General features: G+C 38.6%; 1 protein-coding gene across 2 annotated transcripts in view; it reads right to left on the bottom strand.

Moving 5' to 3' along the window:
• The window catches only part of lamc3 (laminin, gamma 3), a 95361-nt gene that overhangs the window by 27924 nt on the left and 45443 nt on the right, over positions 1-21994 (bottom strand). For both annotated transcript variants that reach the window (XM_081366979.1, XM_081366980.1), the window contains 6 exons: positions 18369-18467; positions 17831-17967; positions 16336-16452; positions 6049-6247; positions 4945-5048; positions 546-779 (listed from right to left, as the gene is read on the bottom strand). In XM_081366979.1, the coding sequence (XP_081223105.1) occupies positions 546-779; positions 4945-5048; positions 6049-6247; positions 16336-16452; positions 17831-17967; positions 18369-18467 (890 nt within the window). The remainder of the gene's footprint in view (positions 1-545; positions 780-4944; positions 5049-6048; positions 6248-16335; positions 16453-17830; positions 17968-18368; positions 18468-21994) is intronic.

Below are 21994 nucleotides of genomic sequence, written 5' to 3'. Positions count from 1 at the left end.
GAGCTCCACCAAAATATTCATCCAAAACATACTTCGGTAACACTTTAGATTAGGGTCCAATTCTCACTATAACTAACAAACTTTTCACTCAATAAGATCCTAATTACTGCTTTTTAATAGTTAGTTAGGTGGTAGTTAAGTTTAGGTATTGAGTAGGAATTAGGTAGGATTAAGGGATGTAGAATATGGTCATGCAGAATAACAAGTCAGTAATATGTAATGAACTAATAAACTGCTAATATCCGACTAGTTAATAGTGATAATTGGACCCTAAACTATAGTGTTACCCATTCTTTTGTATAAATTGAATCAATAATAAATTGTAAATGTGTTCTGCAATCTGCAACAAAATATTTTCAGTTTTCTAGACTATTTAAGTGGTAAAGTGAGCTACTGGGATCTACATAGGAAATATCTGCTCAGAGGCGACTTGGCTTCAAGGAACATTGTTATGGTGGGGAAACAGTATATGATATATCATTTAAAGACATCATGCATGGAAGCTGTGTACAGACTGCATGCTAATAAACAAACACACTCCCAACCTGTCTCAGGATGGCAGGTCCCATGTTGATTGCAGTTGCAAGGTATACATGGGGAGAAGGGTCCACCATTAGGAGTCTCCCTGGTGAATCCAGGAGCACAGAGTTCACAGAACAGCCCTGTAAATCCTGTGGGACAAGTACACACCTCCACCCATGGAGCATGTGGAACCACATCAGGCTGGTAGTTTGTCTGGTCTGCAGATTCAAGGGTTACCCTGGAGAGTTGAGAGGTGTCTGAAAAAAAAAAAAAAAAAAAAAGCATTACCCACAATATTTGTACAACCTACTAATAAATAAATACACACTACCATTCAAAAGTTTGGGGTGAGAAATATTTTTGTAAAGAAATTGAGTCATTTATTCAGCAAGGACTCATTAAAATGATAAAACATTTTTTTTACATTGTAACAACAACAACAACAACAACAAATTGAAATAATTGTTCTTTTGAACTTTCTATTCATCAAAGATTCCTGAAGTAATGTACTTCCATGGTTTTTGCTAAAATGTTAAACAGCACAACTGTTTTCAACATTGTTAATAATAAAAATGTTTTTTTTTTTTTTTTCAAATCAGCACCAAATCAGATCATATCAGAATGATTTCTGAAGGATCATGTGACACTGAAGACAGTAACAAAGTACATTTACTTAAGTACACTTTTTGAGTATCTGTACTTTACTTGAGTATAATTTTTTCTGGAAACTTTTTACTTTAACTTCACTACCATTGAAAGACAATTATTGTACTTTTTACTCCACTACATTTCTGTCAAGGTCCTTGAGTAGAAAGTAGTAATGTCAGTCAAGGGATGATTTTGGTTCCAAACTTGCAAGGTGCTGCATTTTGGTTGGAAATGAAAATCGGATTGAGTCAGAACCCCACGTCGGATTGAAGTCAGAGCCCCACGTCAGAACCTGACGTCAGATTGACGTCAACGTCGGACAGATGTTGTATTTTGGTTGGAAATGAAAGTCGGGTTGACGTCAATCTGACGTGGGGTTCCAACTTCAATGAGTGCACTTCACTTCAATCTCACATTTAATCCCACTACTGAAACTGTGTTCTAGAAATAAATTTGATATTGAAATGAGGGTAGGGAGGCTGGCATAGATTCAGAGGCATAAGGCACTATAACTATTACATACAACAACGCAACAATAATAAAACAACGCATTGACATTTACTTTTTACTTTTGATACATAAGTACTTTTAAAAACAAGTACTTCTGTACTTTTAGTAAGTAAAAATCGGTCTTTACAACTTTTACTTGTAACAGAGTAATATTTGACCAGCCGTATCTGTACTTTCACTCAAGTAAGGAAGTTGTGTACTTTGTCCACCTCTGCTAAAGGAAGACTGGAGTAATGATGCTGAAAATTCAACTTTTTAAAATTCAAGAATTTTAATAGAACAATCAAAACAATAAACAGGAGAATCAACGAGGAGAAACATACTACATACCCGTAAGGTTAACAAAAGCTTGACAAAGAGCAGACAGAAACTGAGGGCTTCTATACATGGAAAACAAGGGGAGCCAACAAGGCTGATTAACAAGACACACCTGAACTAATTAACTGATTAAAAGATAACAAACTCAGACATGAACAGAACAGGGAAACCAAACTAAAAACAAAAATAACTCTGACAATAATATTATAGTATATGCTTTGTTGTATTTTTTAAAACAAATCTTACCCCAAATGGTTAAACAGTAGTGTAAATAAATTAAATTAAATAATCATGTTTCTAATCCTTGGGGCACAAAGAAGTGCCATAACAGTAAAATGTATTGAGGTACTGTGTGACAGAAAGACTTTATGGGCCCTATTTTAACGATCTGAAATGCAAGTATCAAACGCGAAACGCAAGAAACTTTGTGGGCAGATCTTGGATCTAAAATGGGTTGGTCTAAAGTAGCTACATTACTCATAGGTGTGGTTTGGGCGTAACGTGAAATAAACCAATCAGAGCGTCATCTCACATTCCCTTTAAAAGCAGGCGTGCTTTTTCCATGGTGGATTGCTATTATAACATTGGATTTGCCATGCACACACCAGGAGCGGTTCACAGCCGAGGAGACCGACGTTCTTGTCAGGGCCGTAAAAGGCAGAGAAGTGACATTGTATGGGGATGGGAGAAACCCACCCAAATTAGCTTCGGTTAAACAGGCGTATAATAATTTGGGTAAATGTGTAAGCTAGATTTATGCCTATTTTTTCACATCTTCATGGACACCACAATGATTTCCCTCATGTGGAATATTTTTCCTTGTAATTATGTATGGTTTGCAAAAATTGCAACTGCTGCGTTTGTGTTGATTGTGTAGAGAAGCAAAGTGAATGCGCGTTGTGCACACGCTACATTATGGCCAAGCATGCGCCCTTAAAATAGCATCTAAATAACGTTTTTCCTGGTCTGTGGCGGAATTGTTTTCTGGAACTGCAAAATAGCACCAGGAAACGTTTGCGCCGGAACACGCCTCCTCTTTGCGCTGAACTGCCCCCGGGAGTGCAAGTTCATTCCCTAATTTACCGACGTGCATCTGTGGAGGGAAAAGTCTGCTGTGCGTCGGGTGCAAAATAGGAATGATACATGCGTCGTGTACAGTCAATTGCGCTGGGTGCAAGATAGGGCCCAATAAGTAAAGTGCTCATGGAAGAGTTGTGTTTTTTTTCTCTGAAGGTAAAGAAGGTTTTAGCCGATCTGATGGATTTGGAAACAGCATTGCACAATGGAGCTACACTGAATGTGAAATTCACGGTGTCCCGTCCACTTGTAATTGCCCTCACGATGTAGCTTGCATAGCTTGCCTACTGAAGCTCCCCTCTGCCTCTCTTTCACCTTTGCTTACACACAGACAGACATCAGGACCACTGGGTGCAAGCAGATAGAATCTTTGATCACTGTATGAATAAATGAACCAAGAATGAATTAATCAATAAGGGCTGAGTGGGGAGAGGTGGAATATGGTGAAGGTGAGTGGGTCTTTGTTTCTCTCAGGGATCCATACCGCCTAATAAATAGTGATAGAGGGAGGCTGTACACAGTTCAAGATTCTCTCACCTCAACTCTCTCCTTCCCTAGGTTCTCAGAGTCCTATCATCTCACCTTTCATATCAGGACATGGCCAGAAAGAACAATGTTTATGTGTGCTTTTGAGAGATACCGGCAGTTGTATTTGTGTGTTCATATAGACAAACTGATTATCATGTGTACATTGTAGAAGAAAGGGAGAGCAGTTCAAACACATGCACATATTTCAGCACACCAGTTTCCAAGAATCAACAAGAGGACCTGCCAGTGCAGGACGTGGTAGAGGAATAATTATGCTCTTTGGTAAGCTGTAATTTACTTCTTTTGATGAAGAAAACAGACGAGAGTGAGACAGAGAGTGTGAGTGAGAGAAAATATATTCACAGTGTTCCGCCGTAGAATCAAACCAAATCAAACTGTTTGTCTCAGACTCAAATATTGCAGCATTCATTCTTAATGTGTTTGTAAGTGATTGGCAGGTTTTTTATGTAGTTTAGGGTCCTCTTATAGTATTTTTTTTTTTTTTTTGAGTGAAGATCTGAAGGTCTGCTGCTTTCTGTTCTGCTCCAGTCTAAAAATTGGACTTCAAAATGTTTAACTTATTTATTTAAAATAAGAGTTTTATTGTCTGTTTTACTTTTTTATGTGATATTTATTTATTAAATCTATAGAAGTTAAAAATGTAGGCACTATATTGATATTATATATAAATTATTTCATTCATTCATTTAGAATTATATTTAATACGTCCTTATCACAATCACAATCATTACAGAGGAGCAATGTTAAATGCAATACACTCATGACATTGCTTTTCATTGGTTACCTTTGTAAATTTTCCAGAATGAAAAGCAAACCCATCATTACATTAATATTTCTATGTCAATCTTTTGATCTGTTCAAAACAACATATGGTGATTTACATTTTGAAAAATAAAAGGATGAATTTATGCCGCAATGAAGAACATTCACACCTATAATTCACTCAGCTATACTGTGTATTCCACTATGTGATGCTTGCTACTGTACTTGGCATGTTGATTAAGCACATCACTGCACATCTTTCAATGAAGCCCTTTTTCAATTCAATCTAAACAGCACAGAAATCATGTCATAATGAATGCCATCACTAAACAATCACAGGCCAGGAAAGAATTGGCGGGGGCATGGCCAAAGTTAAAGGCTCCTCTAGACTTCTAATCAATCACTGAATACAGTACAGTCCATTCTACCAAGTTTAAAATGCTTGTTGCTTTCACTGTTTTAAATAAATTTCTCTTAGTCTGCAATTGATTGCATTTCAGTGCCAGTCTTTTACTTACATATTTGCATAAATGTGCACACATATAAGCAATGACTTACAGTTCTGGCCCCCTGCATTGCTGATGTGTAGAGCAGTTAGATTGTAAAGCATTCGGAGAAACTCAAATGGGGCTATAGATGGAATTACGTCCTTCTCTGTTAACCTGGAAAGCAGAAAGCAGAAACATAATAGTTAGAAACGTGACTGTGTCTGCTACGATAACTAATGTTTTTCTAGAGAAAACATTGTCCCTTAGACTTTATTTTACGTAAAACCGAGGCTCTTCATTAAGGCACACTAGGTCTAGTCAATTTAAGTCAATGCAATTAGGAATGTCTCTGTATGAATGAATGAATCGTGGGACATTTTTTATCCATTTTCTTATCACTCTGGTAGGACAGTACCTGTCAAAACAATAAATGCAAAGGAAAAAGCTGCCATGAACAAAAAACCTTCAGGTTAGCCTTCCAAGTAAAAGTGTCATATGCTGAAACACACAACAGATTTCGAGACTGAAACCACAATTTTATTTTGTAATGTTTATTCATGTTATTCACACAATTAGAATTATAAAAAAATACTTGATAATAAGCCATGTGGTCTCAATGGAAAAATGTTTCAGTCTGCCATGGAAACTGAAATACCTTCCTAGGAAAACACAAAATAACACCTATTTTAAGCAATCCCTATAGCATAGCCCTGTTTCCACCTGGTATTAAGATGCTGTTTTGGTGATCAATTCACAAGCTGTCAGTGCTAAATGAAAACGGTGGAAAACGATGTAGTAATTGCTGTAATATCTAGCTTTTAGCAGTAAAGGTGCATCTTACACTTCCATGAGAACAACCACATATATATTTCTTTATATTATATATCTAAACATTTAGTGCAGTCCTGTGACAAATCAATGATAAATACATTGTTTCTTCATTGTGTGCCTAAAATTACAGCTAAAACTTGAAAACATTTCAGTTTGAATACTAATAATCTAGCCACATGTAAGTGAATAGTGGGGAATAACACACACACACACACACACACACACACACACACACACACACACACACACACACACACACACACACACACACACACACACACACACACACACACACACACACACACACACACACACACACACACACACACACACACACACACACCTGAGAGTGAAGGTGTTGATGGGTATCTTCTCCAGTGGGGAATAAGGATCCTGTTTAGAGTACAAATCAGTAGAAACCAATATTCCAGAGCCCCCCAGCAACACGGTCACACTTCTGGGCAAGAGTTCCTCCAGCTCAGCTGTAAATGTCACGCTAAGGGTCCGTCCGTAACTTAACAACATGTTCCCCAGATATTTATCTGCAACATAAAGATAAAACATTTAAAAATTCCAATGCATATTCCAATTTGTATATGACCATGGTGTGATTAAGCAAACATGAGTGTAAGATCTATCTGGTAGCAAAATGGGCTGTGGATTGTGTTAAGTGGTTTGCTCAAGGGCAGCATAGAATTTTCTGGAACACAAACTCACAACCTACAGATTACCAGCACATTACACCAGCTACTGAGCTGAAACAACCCGATTACCAAAGATAAACACCGTGACAGATGACAACTCTAAAAATATAATAGGAGGGCAAAATGTTCTGTTCACATAAGGAAGTTGATTGTTTTTCTGGTTTAGAGAAAATAAGAAGGTTGGATCTCACTGATCTCATGGTGTCTGTACATCTCTATATGCAAGAGTGTATGAGGATGATCTTAAAGGGTTAGTTCACCCAAAAATGAAAATTCTGTCAGTAATTACTCACCCTCATGTTGTTCCAACCCCGTAAGTCCTTCGTTCATCTTCGGAACACAAATTAAGATATTTTTGATGAAATCTGAGTGCTGGATCACTCCTCCTGCAGGCTTATGGACACCTTAACTTGCTGGCCCAGAAAATGTATTAAAGACATCGTTTATATAGTCCAAGTGACTCCAGTGGCTCAATCTTAAGTTTATAAAGCGACGAGAATACTTTTTGTGCGCAAAAACAAACAAAAATAACGACTTTATTCCACTTTTCATTTCCTTCTCTCTGGACCTCGAGTTTTTTTACGTAGTGTTTAAGCGTTGCGCGTCTGTGTTTCACGTCACCATGGATCACACATGACCAGAGTCGTTATTATAATAAATAAAGTCGTTATTTTTGTTTGTTTTTGCGCACAAAAAGTATTCTCGTCGCTTTATAAACTTAAGATTGAGCCACTGGAGTCACTTGGACTATATTAACAATGTCTTTAATACATTTTCTGGGCCAGCAAGTTAAGGTGTCCATAAGCCTGCAGGAGGAGTGATCCAGCTCTCAGATTTTATCAAAAATATCTTAATTTGTGTTCCGAAGATGAACGGAAGTCTTACGGGGTTGGAACAACATGAGGGTGAGTAATTACTGACAGAATTTTCATTTTTGGGTGAACTAACCCTTTAATTGCCACTCATATCCTCCTGCCTCATTAAAGATCTTTAATAAGACTTCAAAGAACCACATGCTGAGCTGTATATATTATATATATATTATATATACACACAAACACAGAGAGAGAGAGAGAGAGAGAGAGAGAGAGAGAGAGAAATGATGAAATTTCTGCTACTGTTAGGCCTAAATCCCTAAACTTTTGAAACTCATCTCCAAAGTCATCTCCATTGAATAAATCTGTATTGTAAAAAAAGACAGACTGGATGTTAAGTAGCTGGCACATTTGAAACCTTAAATGCATATCTCGGGTCTATAGTGACCTGGGACGTCATTCACTACCCTCCTCGTAATTCATTTTTTAAAGTTAGACATCAACCTTCTTAGTACTCTTCAATCAATTCATTATAAACAATATACAGTAACAATTTTTTCATTTTTTTATTGTGTAGGGTCACTAATGGCTCGAGGTGTGTAACAGTGTAGGTATATTTTTTCTGCACGACAATAATTGAATCTTTGATGACTGATTAAGTCCAATTCAACTTTATTCAACAAGGTGCCAATGTCTAAAACACAATGAAGTGAAGTTTCACTCAAAGTTACTGCAGGCAGAAAACAAAAGAATAGGAAGTATCATCAGCAAAACTTGAAATGGCTCTGATTTACTGCAGAGCAAGTACTGAACACAATTAAATATTAGTGTCATTGTCACTTGATGGTGGATCTGGTGAAGAAGATCAGAATACTGATTTTGAAGATGTTGAAAATGATGAGCCAGATGCTGAATGTACTGGGAAATGAGCGGTGACGATTTAGTGACGATGGTATAAAACATCTGCTCAAACTGCCAAACAATTCCAAGCTACAAAAGGTAAAAAAATATGCGTTATTTTATTCTTCTGTAATTGTTACTCTAATATCAGGAGAGTTTTATATTATCGCGACAGGTAGAGATCTGTCCGTGTTAGATATGGGCCATTCTACAGAATTGGTGCAAACTGTTGTACGACAACCAAAAAACACATTTAAAAAGACGTCACTACCAAAAACCTTTTTTCTGCAATTAAGCAAACTTTTTTTGGGTGTAATTCCATAAAATGTAGTTTTTATGTGTGTACAACTGTTCAGAACTGTGCTAGGTAACCATGTGCTAGCTATCATCTTTGAACTATAGGCTCAAAATTATCTTAAATTGTCACTACTGAAACATGTGGTAAAGTTTCGGTTGTGACATCATGTTTTTTTAATGTTATTCGATAAAATTTTGTTTTTGTGAGTGTACAACTGTTCAGAACTGTTCTAGGTAAACCATGTGCTGGTTATCATCTTTGAACTAGGCTCAAAAGCATCTTAAATTGTCACTACCGAAACAGTCATGTTCGAAACATGGCATCATTGTTTTGGTAGTGACAAAAGGGAACACGTAATCATTTATTTGGGGGAAATAAAAAAATTGTTTGTACAGTTATGCAAATCATTAGTATCTTAGTATGTTTTAGTAGTGTTTTAGTATGCGTGTTAAAATTCTGTAATGTGATGTGGTCGCTACCAAAACATTACTGTCACTACCGAAAATGTGCCGTCACGACCGTAACATGGATGTTTTGTCTAAAATAAAGTATACTGAATTATCAACTAAGATGTAATTATAGTGTTTGGTTTAACATGGTCTTTAACAAAGAAAGACTGGCTTCAAAATACAACAAATCTTCTAAATTACACTTGAAATATTGTTAAAATTGTAATTGTAATTGATTTACCTGTGAAAACTTTTTTTTTAAATAGCAAAAAATATATTTACAAGGTAGATGTAAACAAAATATTAATAGGTCAATATAAGCCTTCTTATTAAATTATTTATTATTGTGTTTCAGTGGTGACAAATTTGGGGAAAGGAAAAATATTCCAAAACTTTCTGAAAATACAATATGATAATTAACTGCACAATTACTAGAAATGTGTACCTTGGATATTATACAGTTTACACACATACAACATTTGTGGAAAAAGACATCTTTTTTTCAAGACGTTTCCAACTCTGACTTTGAACCAATTCAGTAGAATCGCTAAAAACCCAAATATGTAATAATGATTGGCGAAACATTCATACATTTAAGGGTTAAATCGAAGCCGCAGTGAAGCTTGCCATTAGCTCTATTACACTGCTTTTGTTGCAGCAGTATTTGCAATATCGGTGGAGAATGCAGCAGTATGTGTTATTGAATCTCATTTCTAACTTCTAAAGCACAGGGCTGATGTTCTTGTACCATGTTTATGTACAGATACTGTGTAGTGGATTTATCTGTTTTCCGAGGTTACTTTTCATGTTACTTAAAAAAAAAAAAAAGCAAATCATTTTTTTCAGTGCATTGCTAATTAATTTGTATGACTTAAAACATTGCTTCATTTGTTTGAGTATTACAAGAGTTAGGCCATCCTGTTCTATTATACGTGGACAAGAAGCCTTGAAATATGATATTAAAAGAGTTGTGGGAAAAGTAGTAAAACTGCAATTATGAAAAGAAATTCTGATATATAAAGTTACAAATATGATTGAGGCAAAATTCCAAGTCTCAACCGCAGAATGGAAATCCGTCCTTAAAACATACCATAACATCTTGTTTTATCCTATTTAACTCTTATACGAAAATGGGCAACTAAATTCTTGTAGTTTGTAGGTTATCATACTGTATACCCTTTTAAACAAAGCTTGCACACCTATTCCTTACAAGGTGTGTGTGTAATTATTTGTTTTTGATGGGGCGCCTCAAGCAGCTAGTGCCCCGGGGCCTCGCAGGACCATAATTCGTTCTTGGGGCCACTGTATCTGTAGGGGGTTAGATAGATTTAACTCCCCACAGAAGGTAATGCTTGCTTCAGAACATTTTCCAGAGATGAGTTACACTGAGGACATAAAGTGAAAGTAATACCTGTGAAAAATGTGATAGAATAGGATGGAGAGGGTGAGCTAAGGGAAAGACAGACTGTACAAAATGTGTCCAGACATAGAATAGCCAGTGGTTACAGTAAAATTGTTTTATTGTATTGGGGATTTGAAAAAAATGCCTACACCTGCTGGCGGTGATTAGATGCTCTGCTTAAGGATAGTTTTTGTGCTACTATAGTGGTTCAATGATGTCAACCCTTCCTTTTCTTTGTCTCTCAATACTTCTAACTTAAGGGCATTTCACACAGTACTCATTTTTGCATTCCACAGCACTACTTCTCCATGGTTTTTCAATGTAAACATGAGCTAGACAGACGTGCTTGACCACTGCGCTTGCCTCTTGTATCTTTTGCAATATCTCGCAGATGACAAGTTCAAACTTGAGTTTTTTTTATTTTTAATTCCACTTCCCATCATGTTTTTAAACTAAAAAATGCATTCATTTGAATGGCCCTTTACTCATCAGTTACCCATCTACGAGCTCATTTGATAACCTAAACATTAGGTCATGATCTATACAAAAAATATGTGATTTAATATGTGTAAAGTTGTAGCAAATATTAGAGGTTGCAGCATTTCAAATGCAGGCATTCAAACCATTTATCTAGTTTTGCAGCTGTAATGGAATATGTGGTAGCTCAAATTCTTGGTATACTGTGGCAAGTCCACAAACAAATTATAGGAAAATTACAGTTCTTCCTGTTATCTAAAGCATTGGCCACTCTGTGGGTTAAAATCTCTAATTGGACCATTACCTGGCTGGCGCCCCTATAAGTTTCTTGTTCCCATCATCTCTTCACCATCGAACTGAGCCCTGAAATACATGCACAGCACCACATGCTTCACCTGAAACAAAGAGCTGTAAAACATTCTAAGCCCCGACAACCTGAAAGCTTGTTAGATACTTAGCGGGAGTGTGTTTTCTTCTCTGCCCACCTGCCGTTCCACATGCAGAGACAAGTATGAGTCAACTTCAACAAAAGGAGGCTAAAATGTTCTGTAACTGTTGGATTCCTGTTGTTTTCAGGTCTGACAGCATGCTGAAACCTTCCCTATGAGAGCTTATTCACAAATTCCAATACTCATAGTGATGCTGAGGCAAAAAAAAAAATATATATATCTACAGCGGGTGTTTTTCTTCCAACACCCGACACAGACTCTTCAGAGACACTTGACAATCTGTATCTGGTGGAAAAATTGAAGCTGTAAATGAGAAAATATAGTCAAGTGGTGCAAAATAATACAGTATTCCTTGTAGCTTCCAGCACTGCCTTTAACTCCTATCTCTTCAAGATCAGATTTGATCAAATGGAGGTGTTAACCCTCTCTCAGACAAACAAATAAATCGTCACCACGACGGAAAAGCCTGGTGACATTTAGCGAGCCGCCATCAAACTTAATCAATCCAGGCTTTAACTTTTCCCTGACTCAATTAAACCCACTGAGCCTCAATTAAATTTCCTCAGCTTCACACAAACATTCCCTCTGAGGGGATGGATTGAGCATCTCGTCGTTTTTATAAGGTGAGGCCTGCTGAAATGCATTTTCTACATCTTTCTGAGTTTGAGTTTGTACTTTAATGGGCAGAATCTAAAGAAATAATCTCTAATGTAACGGAAATTAAACATTTTATTTTTTACATTCAATATGTAAACAGCTGCAATAAACCATAACAAAATAAACACCAAAACAAACCAGACATTTCTTAAAATAATGCCAAAAGCCAAAAACTGTTTGGTTACCAGCATTCTTCAAAATATCTTCTTTTTTTTTGTTCCACAGATTGAAGAAAGAAAGTCATACAGGTTTGAAACGACGAGTAAACAATGACAGAATTTTCATATTTAGGTGAATTTAAAGCAACAAAAAAACGACAAAGATCCTGTTCTGTTAAATGATGTTTTATTAACAAAGTTCGGGAGGAGCACGTTCAAATAATCAAGTAATCAATCAACTCATCAAACAATTACCATGTCTACCCTATCAGCATGAGAGGAAGCATATATATTCACTCTGTCAACTCATCTAACTTCCTTGACAGTTTTCAGCATCCCTCCACCACCCCGACTCCTCACTCTTGGCTTGTTCTTTCACAGCCAGGAATACGGGGGGAGTACTCTGGGTTCGGGCCGAATACCGAGCCCGGAGCCCTCTCCTCGGACAGCACGCCAAATACGCATTTATTCTATCTGACTTATTTGTAAGTGTGAACTCGTGAAAGAGAAGCGAGGCAGATCAGTCAGTGAGGGTGGACAGGCTTATATATCAGGTATTTATTCAGTATTTACCGCTGAGCTTCTCATTGCAAACAGAGTAAAAAAACCCTGTAGCATCATCAATACGGCATATATCAGGCATTTTAATAGTGGTGTCTGATCATGAATGGCATTATTGCTGCAGTTCTACTGACATTTCTGCATTTTACAATCAGCACAATCTTACATACGAGAGGAGAAGTCGGTAGAGACATTACGATTAAACCCCAGCTTTAAACATCAATCTCAGTGATTAAAGGATTGAGCATAATTTGTGCCACTTGTCTCAGTTGATCACATCTGATACGTCTCGCCAGGAGCCATGATTGCCGGAGAGATTTATTCCAGGCATATGGTTGGCTGTCAGGGTGCACTGGCCAAGTTGCTCATGGACACAATGTGGTACCTGGACGCGACTCTCTGAGGACGGGGACGTTTAGATCTCCCTCCAACCCCCATCCATCTCAAACTCTAATCTCTCTGCGACCTCCGTTTCTCTCCATCTGTGTTTGTGACTCCGAGACAGCTTGCAACCAGCTTTTGGGAGGTGTGTATGTGTGTTTATTTGTGTATGTGTGTGTGTATGTGACATGTTGTTTTCTCCTCAAAGCTATGATAAATGTTCCACTCTGTCCTCTCACCATGGAGCAGATGTACCTCTGGGGAGATCACACAACAAACACACACACACAGTCTGGCTCAGTCAGCCAGCTAAACTCTTGGCTTGGCTGCTTGGCAATGGTATCTTGTCACCCCTCTGTTGACATGGCAGCTTCAGTGGTGTCAAAAGCCCAAAGCTGTGCCCAGCTAGATGAGCTATTCAAGTGAAGAATTATTCGCACACAAACACACACACTCATAATATCTATTAAACTCCTTCCAATACTCAGTACAGACTTAATCAGGGAAACATTCCTCCTTCACATAACAATTTCCTCTCTGCTGAGACCGGTGATGTGTGGAAAGCATTAAAGATCAAAATAAAGCGCACAGCGCAAATCAGAGAACGAAGTTTATAAAAAGGATAATCTGAAAAAGTCCTTGAGTGCTGTTGGAGCTGTCAGGGTGGCTGTACTCTAAATGCACGTGGATGAGGAGACACAAGTGAACGGGGAAACAGGGAGGGAAGGAAAGCAAATGAGATCGTTTAAAGCATCGAGGGAGCAATAGATCTCTGCGCATTTTAGCCAAGCAGCCAGAACGGCATAAAAAAGCCCTCAGCTGCAGCGATAAGAGAAACGGCACCAAGTGCTCCAAAGAGCAGCAAAAAGGGCACTGCTGCATCTCTGCAGCCAGTCAATGGTAGGAAAACAAAGATGGATGAGACTAAACACGCACATTAGGGCATTATGGATACATAAGAAACCTTACTATTGATCACAATGCATCACAAAAAAAGACACATTCATGTATTTTAAGGGTAATCAGTCCCAAAACATTGTGTTTGTGTATATTTGTCTACATGTAGCTCATGAGAATATGTGTGAGACACGAAGACGTGATGTTAACAGGATTTTTCCCAGAGTGAGCGGCAAGTTGGTCTGGCTAAGTGTCTCCCGTGGTGGTAAATTGCTGTGTAGACAAGAGTAAGACCCCTCAGCCTGTCTACTACACTCAGGGGACCTGGACTAAATCTAGCCTCTGGACTGGCCTGTACAGCTGGTTTATTTTCAGAGGATGCTCTATGAAATACTATTTATGGCCAAGCATGCTAATTCTAGCCCCCTGTTTATCATTTGTTTGCTTTTGCAAAATAAAGAAAGCTTATATTATATGACACTACCACACAAAGTCAAACTAAGCTACATTTCTTCTTTGTACAGTTGCTCTGAAGAGAACAGACATAAACAATGTAAATAATATAAATCAATTGTGTTGGTCTAACTTGTAGATATTGGATAGGATATTAGGATATTAACTGTCCTAAAATGTCTCTAATTGCTAGCATAACTATATAACAACTAAACCACCATGACAGAGTCATCATGCCTTAAAATAGCTTGAATGTAACTCTACACCCTTGCTTCATATAGTGTATGTGGACCCATGAATATGCTAATTAGTCCCGCCTCCACTCACGCCAGCTCAGAGATCCACTCGGCCTGAGGTAAACGCTGAACAATGGTATCGCTCTTTACAACGTTGGACACATAACGGTAATAAATATGATTAGCCTTTTGCTTGACTATGTTATCAAACAGCTAATAATGTGTTGCTAATGTTACACAAACCATGTTCCCGTTTGCCACCTCAGGTAGTACCTACAAGGTAGTTTGTGACGTAAGAAACACCAGCAATTTCAAACTGCATTTTTAAGACTATCTATAGATCACTGCAGTTTTAAAGAGAAAATACTCAACAATGGTGTTGACTTATGAATTTGCACGTTTTTTCTTAAAGTGTCATTTCACCCGTGGAGACATGAATGTGTATTGAAAGTGGGTCATTTATGTAGAAGAAATGTGAAATTATTTTTGAATTTGGAGCTTTCTAGACTGAGAAAAGCCAGAAAATGTATTTTTGGCTTATGTGGATGAAAGACAACAACTCCCAGAATGCACTTGCTTCGCTGCCCTACAAGGCCACTCCCATGCCACGCCTACCGGTAAGACAGCGCAGTTGAAAACAAAAACATCAAGGCAAGGCTAGGCTACGAGTGAGTCTCCGTGACGAGTTTGCCCAAAATGTCCGGGATTCGGCTTTTGCGTTCTACAGTTGCCATTCATCATGTTTACTGTGGCGAGCAGGACGAGGCTGAGGGCCGCGGGAGAACGGCGCGAGGCCGGTGGCGTGATTACTGACGACCGACACCTGTGAGGCACTGTTCTCGTATCTCGTACGGAGGAGCAGGTATTTTCTTAGCAATGGTAAAACACACATCAACCGATCACGCCACCGGCCTCGCGTCTTTCAACCGATCACGCCACCGGCCTCGCGTCTTTCTCCCGCGACGCTAGCCTCGTCCTGCTCCCTGTATTACTGTGATTACTGATGAGCGCGCCTGTGAGATGCACCGGTCTCATGGGCTATCTCTCACAGAGTTGCGGGTATTTTCTTAGCAATGTTAAAAGGCAAATCAACCGATCACTTGTTTAGCATTCATGTAAACACTACATTCAGATTCACCAATCGGGGTGAATTCAGTTAGATTGAAACAAAAGGTGAGCATGTAAACAATGGATGGCGACCGCAGAAAGCAAAAGCTGAATCCCGGACATTTTTGTCGATCTCGACGGCCGGACATGTCCGGGAAATAGAGTATGGTAACCCCTACTACTCAGCTTTCTTTGTCCCTGTTTTCTGCAGGTTTCTGCCGTTGAAATCAAACGCACTCGCACTGATCTGTGATAGGTCTGTTAGCGCATTAGGTCCAACCCCCTATGGGCGGGTTTGAAAGGGTGGATCTAGTGCTTGTAGTCTTAACAGAAATCCCCCCCTCTTACACTTCCTCCTACAATGACGCAAAATGACGATTTTTGCGTCATTGTAGGAGGAAGTGTTAAGAGGTAAATACAGATTTCTCTCGTCTCGGGGGAAAATGAAAAAATTTTGCATGACCATTCAATAGTATGACTGGGTTTCTAACAATGCAAAGCTTAATGCAAATGGGTGAAGTGTCCCTTTAAGGCATATTAAAAACACCACACAGACATATAAACAACAGTATAAACTTGATTTTCACAACAGGGGGACTTTACTTAGCCTAGAGTAGTTTTAAGGCAGGCCAATTCCAACCAACACTTGTTCTAAGGGGAAGTGCATAGCCTAGTTGCTGTCCTACCAGGTGCTTTGTAGAAGCCATTCTCCTCTCTGTAGGGCAATAGATAGACTTCCCCCTCCTTCCAGATGAGGGATTGTTCGTGCCCTTCGGAGAACACACCCTTCCAGCCATCTGGATCTGAACACAGAGCACACACAACAAAGTCTGAGATTCCTGGTGAAAATGATTCCATTTCCCATTCTTTTATTTAATATAAAAATGTTCTTTACAAATTGAACAATCAGCATAACAAATTGTAAAAATTTCTATACATTTCAGAATGTGTAAGTTGGTTTGTCTCTCATTTGCTTTAATGGCAGCAGCACTTGAGCTGATGTAAAGCCTGATGGTCATGTTCTCCAAAGTGATTTTAGATGATCCAAATAGTGTCTTGTGTTTCAATGGAAGCAAGACCATCTGATCGACTGTGCAAAGTCGCATAATTAATGTCACAAATTTGATAACTCAATTTGAATGATATGAAATATGTGTGAAATCTAAAATGGTTGTAATCAATCTGACACCACAGTTTTATCTTTGATTTAAAATGTTGAAAATTCCAAACCTTTGTTGAAATGGGATCTTAAATACACTGAACAAAATTATAAACGCAACACTTTTGTTTTTGCCCCCATTTTTCATGAGGGCAGTAAAACCGCACATTTTAGAGTGGCCTTTTATTGTGGCCAGCCTAAGGCACACCTGTGCAATAATCATACTGTCTAATCAGCATCTTGATATGCCACACCTGTGAGGTGGATGGATTATCTCAGTAAAGGAGAAGTGCATTGCATTGTTGCTAATTGTTAGCATGTGCATTTAGAAATCATAAATCAGATGTGTGTACAATAACATTACGATGTCCAGCAATTTATTTAAATAGTACATTGGGTTTAATTTGTCGTTTAATGAGGTCTAATATATTTCACGTGAATAAATTCAAAGATCCGATATTTCAAGTGTGTATTTAAATGGTCCAGTAGCAGAACTTTTGCCAAGCGTGTCAGAGGTTCTGGGTTGTAATCCGCACTCGTATTGGGTTTATTTTTCTCATCAAAATCAATTATGTTTATCAGTGGTTGTATGTCAGGCAAGGACACATTTGTGTGCATTTTGTTTTGTAATTTCACCGTAAAGAAAAGAGAGTCTACACAACGGATTGAAGCGCGCGTCCGAGCGAAGACTGTGAGCGACCACAAGAGAACATAGTATCCGCGCCATTCATGCCGCGAGATGTTTCAAAAGTGGTGGGGACAATATTGACCTTAGCAACAAGTGGTGGGGACATGTCCCACCCGTCCCAACCGCAAATTACGCCTATGCTTAAAACATGTTAGTTACATAAAAATCACATAAAAGGTATTTGTAGATATCTTTTTATTTTATTTTAGATTTTTTACAAAAAGTGCTTGATTGCTTGAAAAGTGAAATGTGTGTGATTGCAGTGGGAAGCGAGAATTGTGAACACTGATATTCAGTATGAAAATCATGTTAAAAAGTGTAATTGATAAATTACCTTCTAGGAAGTCTGAAGTAATATTCATAGCCATGTACCGATTGGAGGATGAACAGGCAACGGAGTGTCCAAAGCAAAAACATTTCTTACAGCCATCTGGGTTATCCAGCTGGAGGTTGAAGGAACCTGGTTTACACCTACAATACACACACATACACATTAAAGCAGATATAAAGTACTGGTAGAGAGTGTTCAGTTTTCCTCAAAATTTATCAAAATAATTTATGTAAACATTTGGAAAATGTGGTGCTTATTTATTGAGTTATGCGCAGAGAGGAGAGGATATGAGCATTTCTCATTTCTCTGTCTCATACACTGATTTGTGTATGATGTGGACATACTAGGAGGCCACAAATTGATTTGTGTCACTGATCTGCTCTGCGCTAAATATAATAATATTAATGTCTCTTGCTCTAATTGCGCACATGCCAATGGTGAAATGCATGCAAAAGGTTGCAGACGAGAAATAAAGAGAAAAGACAAGTAATTTTACGCCAGAGAGAGAGATGGTGTGCCAGGGTGAGGAACAGAAGGTCACCTGTTGCAGGACTGGCCCTCAACATTAGTCTTGCAATAGCAGTGCCCATCTTCAGCTGAACACACTCCTTCACTGCCCCTGTCATCACACTTGCACAACCTGTTTGAACACACATGCACAAACACAGATATAAACAGATGAATGAGCCACCACTGATGTGCCTGTAGTGTGTGGCTCAGTTGCCTTATTGGCCATAATTCTCCTACCTCACAAGTAACCTCTCTCCCCTCTTTCTCTCATTTCTTTCACGTTTCGCTCCAATGAACCAACTAATTTTTATCCAAAAACACTGACCCAAATGGGCCACATGAAAGTGCAGTGGGGTATACAATTTTTGTTTGACGTCTGCCTTTCTCCTGTGTTTTCTTTTGCATTTACATTTACATTTAGTCATTTAGCAGACGCTTTTATCCAAAGCGACTTACAGATTAGGACTAAGTTAAGCGAGTCATCATGAAGAGGCAAAAACAACGCAAGAAGTGCTCAAAATACGAAGTTCAGGCATTTTTTACTTTTCATTATTTTTTAGACTTTTAAACTTTCTATTCATAAAAGTATTCTAAAAGAAAAGGTATTGTTTCCACAAATATATTAAGCAGCACTGTTTTAAACATTGACAATAAGAAATGGTATTTAATCAAAAATAAAAGCAGCCTTGGTGAGCATAAGAGACTTTGATTTTGATTGGTAGTGCACAATAATTAAAACAATTGAGAATGAGGTCAAATATGAAAGATAAAATAAAGTGAGAAAACTAAAGACTAAAGACAACAAGAATCAGCTAAAATAAACGTAAGTTCAGTGTTAGATACTAGTGCAGATACAAGTGAAATCACTATTCCTCATACTTTTATAAACAAGTACTGTGGCATTATCAATCAATCAATCAATCAATCAATCAATCAATCAATCAATCAAATCAATCAATCAATCAATCAACCATCCATCCATCCATCCATCCATCCATCCATCCATCCATGGTATAACAGAAATTTTTTTTTAAGATTATTATTCAGACACAGAATAATAATCTGGGATTCCTGTTTTATGGGATAAACTATTATGGGATTCCTGTTTCGAATGCGCATGCGTCGCGTCCAAGCCTTGTGATCCAACGCTGGATACTCTTATAGGTTACGTCCGTGGATCACGGCTGAACGCGTCTTCTCCGCACTCATTTAAGTTACAAACAAACATTTTTCACCTATCGTGCGTCTACTCTACACCCGTACCACTGAAAAGACGGATTATATCCAAGACTTAAGCCATAAATTAGTATTAATATTGATAGCACCACTGGTAGCGTCGTTGCTAACTTAACTTACTGTCCATCTGTTAAAATGGCGAATATATCAAATGTAAGTAGTCTACCTTTTGGTGCAGGTGAGGACACATTTGAGCTGCACGCGGTGCAGTCTGAGCTGGAAGCTGTTGAGAAACAGATCCACGACCTTTTAGTAAGAAAAGCCGAGCTGATAGACCGGCGTTTGGCTCTCGAAACATCGCGCGCCGAGGCACACAAATCAGAGATTAATGTTACTAACCCGCTGACTCCGACCTCGTCTACTCCGTGCGTTCCTCAACATCGGTCCCGAACGTCGAGGTCGCGATCAGCCATGGTCTCGTTCACTCCGGCTCCAACATGCCATCACGAAGCCTGGATTTTTCCGCAGCGGAAGTCGCGAGTCAGGTCTAGACCAAGAAAACTCTCTCCGACCCTCCCGGTTTTCGAGATATCCACACAAAACCGCTTCTCCCCTCTTCGCGAAACAGAACGCGATGCTGTGATCATCGGCGATTCCATCGTTCGACACGTACACGTTACGTTAAATAAAAGTAAGGTGCATAGTCACTGCTTTCCTGGTGCTCGTGTTTCTGAAGTCGCTGCTCACGTTCCCGAGATTCTGAACGAGCGCGTCGGAACCGTTGTCCTGCACGCGGGAGGGGCCGACATCAGACTGCGCCAGACGGAAGTTTTGAAGAAAGACTTCAGGAATCTGATCGATACGGTACGCAGCACATCGCCTGATATAACGATTATTGTGTCAGGACCGCTTCCCACGTACCGACTAGGTCATGAAAAGTTTAGTAGATTATTTGCGCTTAATGAATGGTTAATGTCATGGTGCAATGAGCAGAAACTTCTCTTTGTAAATAATTGGAATCTGTTTTGGGAGCGTCCTAGGCTTTACCGTGCTGATGGCTTACACCCAAACAGATTCGGATCGGATCTTCTGTCAGATAACATCTCCAAAATGTTAAATACCTTTTGACTAGTAAACAAAAGTCCAAATCATAGTCTCTGCTGCACCAATTTAACTGATATAAATAGTGTAGAACATTGCATAGAAACTGTGTCTATTCCTCGTTTAGTGAGATCAAATCATAAATCTACTGCAGGATCTAGAAAAAATCTAATTGTTATTAAACCAGAAAATGTTGCTATTGGTAATCAAAAACAATTTTTAAAGCTAGGTCTTTTAAACATTAGATCACTCACACCTAAGGCAGTTATTGTAAATGAAATAGTCACAGATAATAGCTTCGATGTACTTTGCCTTACTGAAACCTGGCTTAAACCAAATGATTATTTTGGTTTAAATGAGTCTACTCCTCCTGGATACTTCTATAAGCATGAGCCCCGTCTGAATGGTCGTGGCGGCGGTGTTGCAACAATCTATAGAGATTTTCTCAATGTTACTCAGAAAACGGGTTATAAGTTTATTTCATTTGAAGTACTTGTACTAAATGTTACGCTCTTAGATGATAGAAAAACATCCCTATTATCTCTAGCCTTGGCTACCGTATATAGACCGCCTGGGCCTTACGCTGATTTCCTAAAAGAGTTTGCAGATTTTCTCTCAGACCTATTAGTTAACTTCGATAAAGCATTAATTGTTGGAGACTTTAATATCCATGTAGATAATCAAAATGATGCGTTAGGGGCTGCGTTTACTGATTTATTAAACTCCTTTGGGGTCAAGCAAAACATTACCGGACCGACTCATCGATTTAATCATACACTCGATTTAATTATATCACATGGAACCGATCCAACCGATATAGATATCATTCCACAAAGTGACGATGTCACTGACCATTACATGGTAACTTGCATATTACGTACTCCTGTAATATATCATGCTGCGCCGCGCTATCGATTAGGCAGAACAATCCTTCCATCCACCATAGATAATTTTTCAAACAGCTTATCGGATCTGTCTCAGCTGCTCAGTGAACCCAAACAAACAGATGAACTTGAGGAATTAACTAGCACTATGAGCACCATTCTCTCTGGATCATTGGATATTGTTGCGCCCATTAGATTAAAAAAGGTCAGAGAGAAAAGTAAAGCACCATGGTACAACAGTACTACGCGTGTTCTAAAGAGAGAAACCCGTAATTTAGAGCGTAAATGGAAACAAACCAACTTAGAGGTCTTTAGAATCGCATGGAAAGACAGTATGTCACGTTATAAAAAGGCCCTAAAAGCGGCCAGGGCTGAGCATCTACGCAAACTAATAGAAAACAACCATAACAATCCTAAGTTCTTATTTAACACCGTGGCGAGACTAACAAATAAACAGATGTCTCCTGAACAAAGTATTCCATTACAGTTTAGTAGT

The sequence above is a fragment of the Scardinius erythrophthalmus genome (assembly GCF_964197995.2).
Source record: "Scardinius erythrophthalmus genome assembly, chromosome: 5".
Taxonomy (NCBI): domain Eukaryota; kingdom Metazoa; phylum Chordata; class Actinopteri; order Cypriniformes; family Leuciscidae; genus Scardinius; species Scardinius erythrophthalmus.
Note: the sequence above shows the minus strand (reverse complement) of the source record. Positions and strands in the feature narration are given on the sequence as shown.